Source organism: Saccostrea cucullata, unplaced genomic scaffold, assembly GCF_032062105.1.
Source record: "Saccostrea cucullata isolate Sc308-1 unplaced genomic scaffold, CSIRO_AGI_Scuc_v1 ctg1612, whole genome shotgun sequence".
Taxonomy (NCBI): domain Eukaryota; kingdom Metazoa; phylum Mollusca; class Bivalvia; order Ostreida; family Ostreidae; genus Saccostrea; species Saccostrea cuccullata.
Window position 1 is genome coordinate 84974 of NW_026921433.1, and position 9123 is coordinate 94096.

At 37.9% G+C, this 9123-nt stretch overlaps 1 protein-coding gene across 2 annotated transcripts; it reads left to right on the plus strand.

The window, feature by feature from the left end:
* The first annotated feature begins 428 nt into the window (after positions 1-428).
* LOC134259945 (keratin-associated protein 5-6-like) lies at positions 429-7759 on the plus strand. 2 transcript variants are annotated; one of them, XM_062742533.1, is made up of 4 exons: positions 429-673; positions 5780-5971; positions 6804-6849; positions 7212-7759. In XM_062742533.1, the coding sequence occupies exons 2-4, from the start codon at positions 5786-5788 to the stop codon at positions 7517-7519; spliced, it is 540 nt and encodes a 179-aa protein (XP_062598517.1). In that variant the 5' UTR covers positions 429-673; positions 5780-5785; the 3' UTR covers positions 7520-7759. The 2 variants fall into 2 exon arrangements, with proteins under 2 accessions (XP_062598517.1, XP_062598518.1); XM_062742534.1 differs by having other exon boundaries at positions 5780-5966; positions 6805-6849; positions 7212-7757.
* The last annotated feature ends 1364 nt before the right edge of the window (positions 7760-9123 follow it).

Genomic DNA, 9123 nt, shown 5'->3' on the forward strand with positions numbered 1-9123 from the left:
CCGATTTACATATCTTTACCTCAAGGTGTAACATAAGTTCAGACTCTAAGATAACGGGGTGAATTTTATTTTTATTTAAACGCGTATAATATTTATGCTTTTCCGAGTTCCTTTTTTCAAATTTTCTTCCAGCACTGTCCAACCACTGCATTTAAACCCATTTTAGTTTAACAGCCTATACCAAGTGATTTACAATTAGCCTATTGCAAATGATATCTTAAAGGTAGAATTCAAAAACTAACATTATTAAAATAATCATATTCAAATTACCACTAATTCTAAAGTGTTTTATCTCTCTTTCTTTATTCTTTATTTGAGTCAAAAACATAAACCCGAATAAACACGTCAATATTTCTATGACGTGCTTTTCTTCAAATACTGTACAATAAAGGTCCATCAGAGCTTCCGTACTAAAGGTGTCTGGACAAAGCACTGGACCGTGTACGAAAGGATTATTATGAAATGAAATCTTTGAAAGGTCTGACAAATAATGCACCTAAAAAAATTATATATAAACGAATGAACAAACGAAAATGGAATCATAGCAAATAAATAACAAATGTGCGCTTAGGTATAAATAAAAGCTTGGTCATTTTACATTGAGCGGGTACTCTAACGTGTTGGGATTGCCTTGTTCCGGGTCGTTTCCTGTTAATAGAAGACAAGAAGAAAAGTAAGTGATTTATATGTGTATAATCAATAAAGAGTGTATCAATCATATATCCTCAGTACGGTGGGTCAATTTGTTTTACTGGCTGGTTCTCTTACTAGTTTTATATTTAACTATGTACCTGGTTTATTTTTACGGTGAACATATCGGATAATAATTAAGTAATTTAATCTCAATTTGCCTCGAACAAAATGTAAAGGTGTCCAGCAATGGTGTATTTAACAGAATCGAGACATGTTAAAATTGATATATTTCACTAATATATAGATGTGCAATAAGTGAGGGCAGGATAAATGTTTCATTTTTATTTTCGATCAGAAAATTTGCATATGAAAAGTTAAATACATTCATATGAATGTACCTATTTATGTACAAACTCAAATTTGATATTGTGATATTTTGAATGAACGAAGCAATTTGAAGGTTGGATTAAAACTATTTGTTTTGTTTTTTTTGTAATTCCATAATTTGATGAGCCTCTTCCGTAATTGATACTCATAGCAAAAGTGATCGAATTCTTCCAACTTTTTTTTACCCCGGGATCTTTGTTTAGCAAATATATTTAATACACATTAATTTTGACAAATGTTATCCCCATGGGGAAGGAGTTCTGTATATCGATTTTTTTTCCCTTCAAAATTGCCCTGTTCTTGTTTTTGTACAAAATATATGCTGATATCTTTATCAATTTATTTGGTGTTATTATATAATTATTTTAAAATACTGTCAAGCTGTGGATTCCTTGCAGAGTTTTATTATACGTTGTGTTTAATTAATAATCAGACCACCGTTAAGGTCCCTATACGGTCGGTGTTTTCCCAGTATTTTTCCGATCATTATTGTTAAGGTAGTAAAGATAGAGTCATTATTCATCCGCTCCTGTCGAGATGATGAAACGTGAGCAAGAACAGAGGTTTTGACAGTTCTTTTCCATTCGGATTTTGAAGGGAAAGAGCCTTCACACAAGTACTTTTTAAGGAAGTGACAGAGGTTGTATTTGGACAGAATTGAGATTATATCCGGAATGAATCCATAACACACGATATTGTTGTTTTGTAGGAAGTCAAAAAGGCGATTCAGGAATAACTGTTTTGTGAGAAAACTGGGGTCTAGTTCGCAAAGACGGCCAAAGAATTGAAGTTTTTTATGTCAATTTCTGCGGATATTGGGATAAGACCAAGAAGACTCTCACACATGTCGGATCTTGTTTGTTTAGGCAGAGACATGGTGTGTTTACAAACGAAATGCTGAAACGTGCTGAGAAGTTTAATATCTTTTTGCCGGAGATCACACCAAAGTTCACTTCCATATAAGACGGCAGGGAGCACCACCTTCTTGTACAAGTTAGCAATGGTAATGGGATTTAAGTGTTCGCACGCCTTCAGAGCAAAATATGCTTGGCGTCCTTTCCTACAGGCATTGTGGGTTCTCTCGCTCGGATTCATCTTACAGTGTAGGAAGATCCCAAGATGGTTGTAGGTCTCCGATAGGTGAACAGGTTCTTCACCTAATCTCCAAGACAGAGAGGTACTAAGGCGGTTTCCGGCTCGGTTAAAGAGGAGAACACTTGACTTGCTGGCATTAAATTTGAATCGCCATCGCGTGGAATAACTGTACGCAGTGTCGAGCATATTCTGTAGTCCTACAGGGGAGAGAGCTATACAGGAAATGTCGTCAGCAAGAGTAGGGTTTGAACTGGCGATACTATATATCCCGGTGTTGTGACCTGTTCGTTGGAGTTCATTAAGTAGATCGTTGTTGAACACCAAGTACAAGAAAGTGGAGAGCACCCCTCCCTGTCGTACACCTTGGGTAACGGGAAACCATTCGGAGTTCGTTTGGTTTACGGCAACAGAGCAGGATGTGTCGGTGTGGCAGTCATCGATGAGAGACCATAAGTGGCCAGATATACCAAGCTGATGCAATTTAAACATTAGACCATGTCTCCAGACAGTGTCAAAGGCCTTCTGGGTGTCGAGAAAGGCAACAAAAACCGGACTTCTGTGTTCAATATTATGAAATATTGTCTCTTGTAGGTTGAAGGAAGCAGTAATACAACCTAACTTTTGTTGAAATCCTTGTTGTTGGAAATTAGGAAAGTGGATATTCGACAGATGAAATGTTTTTATTCTTGTTAACAGCAGTTTTTCAAATAATTTAAAAAGACAAGGCAGCAAGGCAATCGGCCTATAGCTGTCAGGAGATTTCCTTGGTTTATTGCTACCTTTGTAGATCGGAGTGATGAGATCGCGCTTCCATATTGTGGGCACCTTCCCTATCTTTACGATGGAGTTAAAAAGGTAAGCAATACATTTGGTTAGACCCATGCCTCCGTAAATAAGGTGTTCATTCTGAATGCGGTCTAGGCCCGGAGCCTTCCTGCGCTTGAGGGTCGTAATAATAGCAAGGATTTCCTCATGAGTTACTGCGCCTCCAGGCATCGACAGTCTCCCGTCGACGAGAACTGAACGTTTTATTTCTTCATATGAGCTTTCGATAGTGTTTTTAAAGGCTAAGTCGTAATGATCACAGTCATTGGAATTGTAAACATTTTCGAAATGTTGTGCAAAGCACATCGCAACTCCAGATGGGTCATCGTACGTTTCTCCATTCCGTTGAATTTCAGGGTAGATCTTACAGCTTTTGGGACGTCGACGATGGATTAGTTTCCAAAATAGGCGCACGTCACATTCAGAGGCTTCATCGATGTCATTGAAAACTTTAGTCATGTACCGATCGTGCTCTCTATTCAGTTCATTTCGAAAGTTTCTTTTAGCGCGTTTGTAGTTTCTGTAGGATTCATTGTGCATTCCGCGCGGGCGACCATCGCGAATCCAGTTTTGACGTTGTTGGCGTTCCTGGGAATGGAGTACTTTCACGGTTGATGTCCATTCAGGTTTTAAATAAGGTTTGTATTTAGCAGTAGGTATGGACAGGGACGCAGAGTTATGCAGCACAGTATTTAAATCGTTACAAAATGAATTGACATTGTCAATACAATTAAGATCTCTTCCTAAAAACTGTACAGTTTGGTTTTCAACAGATGTTTCGTAATCTTTTAGTTTGCTACTCTCCGCTTTATGCCAAGCTGGGAGTGAGGCTAAAGATTCACATAATACATGACATTTTATATCAATATCAAGCTTCATCAATAATGGCAGATGATCCGATGTAAGACAAAAAGACCCTTCTTCAAACACATGGTATTGTTTTACATGTTTACATAGAACCTTACTACAAAATATATAGTCTAGAGAAGCTTGAGTCGGGATGAACGTATAATGAGATCCCGAACCAGAGAAGTCAATGCCAGGGCATCCAAAATCTTTTCGCTTTAAAAATTCTTTCAAAGACTTTGATTTATGTACATTTGATCGAACATTGTCAACATTTAGACAACTGGCATTGAAGTCACCCCTATAACAACATCACCTTGCAACGAAAAATGATTGATTAAAGAATCAAGGATGTTTAATTCATTAATGTAGAACTGGATGTTACTATCGGAAGGGAGATAAACACCGAAAATGAACAAGGATCGCTGGTGTGAGCGTTTTAGCTCAATACCAATAATGCGATATGAGTCGATATCGGGTATTTCGTGAACTGAAAATGCTAAGTCTTTTTTATACATGATACTAATACCACCTTTACCTATAAAACGGGAATATTCGTGGGTACAGTCAAGACCCGATTCAGTTCGTGCAAAACTGGTAAATTTTGAGTGGATCGTATCCAGGTAATTTACATTGTCTGGCTTGAGCTTATGTTCAGATATTATAGCTAAATCACAATTAGAGTTATCAAGAATATCTAACAAACACAATGATGAGGACATGATACCTCGTACATTCCAACACAAAATATTAAGGCTTTCAGACATAATGAACACAAACAAGAAACTGAAAAGGAACATTGTTTAGATAGAAAGTAACTATGATATAAATCAGTCTTGTGGATCCCAATTTTCCTTTTCTCTGTCGGTCACAGAATCGACGTCAGATTCCTTCGCAATTTTGATCTCCCATTGTTTATTACTTAGCCACTGGCGACACAGAATTCCTTTTGGCCAGAATCCGGGCGATTCGATAATCTCTGCATCGCGCAACGCTACATTGATCTTTGCATTCCGTCGAGATCCCGGGTGTTTAGGTTTGAAGAGCACAAAATGCGACACAGACACGCCTTTAGCTCTCAGAAAGTTTAGCATGCCAGCCCGTGTGGACCTGGGTCCTATTCCTGAAACGTAATATCTGGCGTTACGTTTGTAGGTTACACCTTCGAAGATGTCTTCTTCCTCTGAAGCTATGGCATCACTGTTTTTTACGGGAGTTTCCTGGAAGGATGTAGGAAATTTGGATCCCTCCTCGGAGGTTTGTGGGACACGGGATGTGTTAATCTTGTCGTAAGCTGCATCCTGATTTTTTTCTTTATTGTTATTGGTGTACGAGAGACCTGCTCTGAAAGTTGGTCTTTTGAGTACAGAACTCCCGAAGTTGATTTTGTTAAGAGTGCCCGCTTGGTCATTATGATCGTGATCTTTGGAGGAGGTTGGAATGTTGATTTGCGCTACGTCACCCGATGAACGGTTTGGGGTATATTCTATTGGTCTCCCCGGCATTGTATTGTTTTGATCGGGGATCATTTTTTCACAAAACGGTCGATCAGTCGTGTCGTCTGCGGTTGAAGTAACACGGGTAGTTAAAGAACTACCCGAGTGTGACGAACCGTTACTGCAGGTCTGTGTAGACTTTGTATTGCGAGAGGCACCTTGCGGGGAAACAGCTGACGCAAATGTTTTAGTCGTTTTTGTTTCGGATAGTTGTTTCTGTAGATTAATACATACTTTAGAAATTGTAATAAAGAAAAATAAAATCTGAAAATTTCTTTCCCCTTGTATTGGACTCTTCTTATAAATGGGAGTGTTGAAGTCGAAGAGCCTCTTTGTAATAAATACATCGGGTTTTTTTATGAACCGTTTAGACAAAGAAGTCGTCGGTTTTTTTTTTTTTTTTTTTTTTGCATATTCAGTTTAATATTAAGAATATTATCTGCTAATACGTTAACCCCCTTCCTACTTTTTTCATGCATTATACACCCTGGTTTCAGGTAACGATGTCTGACTGTGGGGATATGGGCGATTGCGACTGTGATTGCGGCGATGGTTGCGACTGCGATTGCGGGGACGATTGCTGTAAATTTGACGATGACTGCTGTGATTGCGGTTGCTTCATTTGCGGCGACGACGGGTGTTGCGGGGGTAACGATGGGTGTTGCGGGGACGATCATGTTCATGGTAACGATATATAGTGTGACTGTGCAACTTTTAGAGTTAATTTTCTTAAAGAAAGACTTGAATAATGTTGTACATTCAAATTAGTTATTGAGACAGTTGTATTAAACTCAACATTACATTAACCAATGGAAAAGATTAAAATAACAATCAGTGTCGATCGCTTGAAAAATATAAACAATACAAAATTGTAAAGAGTGGCTCAAACACGGAGCCTGGGAAGTTCCAGAGCAGGGACCAGGCTCCGGGGAATAAACCTTATAGATGATCTTATTCTTGACCTCAGTCTCATTTTTCCACTATGCGAGTAACTTTTATAAAAGTGATACTGGAATAAAAAAACATGAGCTCGTCTGATTTATATGATCCCGGGGCCAGGCGTCTAGAAGAAGTGAACTTCTCCCGTTGACCAGTCTCACCCGCCGTGAACCCTAAGTATAGACTGGGTAGACTGTACATTCGATAGTCAAATATAATATAAATTCACCGTTTACTGTATTAATAAGGTTAAATCAAAAGCAAAGTTCAAGATTTTTTCAAAACCCATACTATAAATTGTACATGGCTAATCATTTATTAACAACTTCTTAATTAAGGTAATTATTTCGGTAAAGGAGGGTGAAAACGGTTAGCAGGAGATGCTCACTCCTTCATGGCAACTGATCCTACCTCTGACGTTTTGGAGCTCCGTGTTTGGTCCACTTCTATTTTGTAATGGTTAATAGAGCTCGAATACTCTTTGTTATCTCCACATCTTTCATTAATGAAAAAGGAATTGAAAATCAATAGATATTTGTCTAATAAGCAATATAAGACCTCATCAAAATATTCTCCATTCCAGGTAATCATGATAATATCAGTGTGGACGGCCATAGACATGGGGGAGGTACGTTGAGGCATACTAAGAGTTTTATACTCACATTGGCTATAATTACAATTTTAAAACTTCTAATAATTCATATCGAAATTATGTTACGATAAAATAGTTGCAGAATATACTGAATATAAAAAAATTATATTTTAATATGCAACATTATTCATATCTCAATTTATGTTATGATATTATTTGAAATGCTAAATATTATATATTAATTTTTCCTTTAATATAACATGTTACAGATATGCTTTTCCTTTTTTAAAAAATGATAAATTATCAATTTTTCCTTTTAAGGATGTATCTGGTGTATATGTTTTCCTTTTATTAAGGGTGTAACTGGTGTATATGTTTTTGTTTTTTTTCCTTTTAAGGATGTAACTGCAGCTGGTGTATATGTTTCCTAATAACGGAAGATGACGACTGTTGTGGCAGTGAAGAACGACGAAGACGAAGAAATCAGAGGAGATACGAATTGGAACGCAGACGTCAGATGGAGGTCGAAGGACAAAACCTTCCGAGTGAAACCGATGGCGTAAACCCCGCGAATGTGGAAACGTCACAATTATCAGGGACTGAGAATAGTCCACCAGCAGCGATAACAACACAACCACCATCTTATGACGAGGTTGTACATGTGACACTATCGTTACGTCACAGCCTGTTCAGCACGATATTTTGAATAACAGGTCTATGCACCATGAAACTTCTTTTTGAAATTAAGGAGGAAGAGGACTCCTCGGATCTAAAAGTGTTCAGAATTTCTATTTTTATGAAAAGAAAAAAATGCCTGACATGTGTTCCAATTCATATTCAGTGCGACAGACAAGCCATTTTTGTGGAATATCTTAGCCGATGTGTGCTCGGTGATGTTTCTACGGTTTTACGAGGTATAACGCGTTAAAGTGTACAATGTCATGTATGATGATCATGAGCGTTGCATATTTAATTTTTACTGACGTGTTTTCTTGTTTGTAGTTTTAAATAACAGACTAGCTTGAGGAATATAACGTGTAAATGTACATATAAAGACTACATTAGCTAGTATCGGCGACTGGTATCGTGGAATCGTGAAGAGAATCGTCAAGAGAAATGATCTTCATCACAGTCCAATCGCTCCCGCCTGTGTCGAACAGTCAGAAGCACTCGAACACGTGCCCATTTCGAGTTGAGATTTGCATTGTGAAAAGCCGGTTCCGTTTCGTCTGAGTGGTCACATTCACCCCCGAGGCGTTCAGGGGGTCATTACGTAGGTTGGCTGCTGTCCAGAAGGGATAGCGTCGTGCCCTGAAGAGTCACAAAATGGTTTTGGCGTTGTGTTGTTGACCTCTAAAGACCACCCTAATGTCCATGTGCTGCTGTACCAAAAGTTTGTTGTCGGTTCCAGGCCCTGTTCACAACGATCTGGCCGACGTTTAGTGCAACGTCACGTTGTGAATAGCCTAGCCAGAGTCAAGCATTCCAATGCATTTGCCCAGTTGTCCTGTCGTCAGGCGACGCCTTACAAGTTGAGGAGGCATTTGTTGATAAACTTAGTGTAAACACTCAAGTGAGTTTGAAACTTTAGAATCAGACGCCGATGCCTGAGTGAAAATCGTGCAATGGAAGCAAAAGCATTAAATGTGATGAGAAACACATTTCCCTTGGCAAGTGCAAGTTTTGTTGAAGACGATTTTGATTTAACTTAGACACAATGTTGCTAGTTATGCTGTTAATATTTTTTTTTAACAGAAAAATATCTATGATCCTTGTCAAATTTTGTGTTGTATACTAGTATATTGAATGTACATCATCTGGTGCATTATTATGTTTGAGCGTTGCATTTTTTATCCTACTACTAGTATTGTTTTATGTACGTATTCAGTACCGCTTAGCTGCAGAAATGTAGCGTCTATGGTTTTACGTATTTGTCTTTGGCAGTTACACTACAGGGGCCCGTTTTACAAAAGAACTTACGACTAAGACATTAAACTGAATATGCAAATAAATGACGACTTCATTGTCTAAACTGCTCATAAGAAAACCCGATGTATTTATTACAAAAAGGCTATTAGACTACAACACTCCCATTTGTAAGAAGAGTCAAATATAAGGGGAAAGAAATTTTCATATTTTATTTTTCTTAACAAGTTCATACTCGATATCTTCACCACCTTAACCATAAGGATCGGCAAGTTTTATACTTAAATTGGCTATAATTAGAATTTTAAAACTGCTAAAAATTCATATCGAAATTGTGTTACGTAAAAAAGCTGCAGAATATCCTGAACAGAAAAAATTATATTT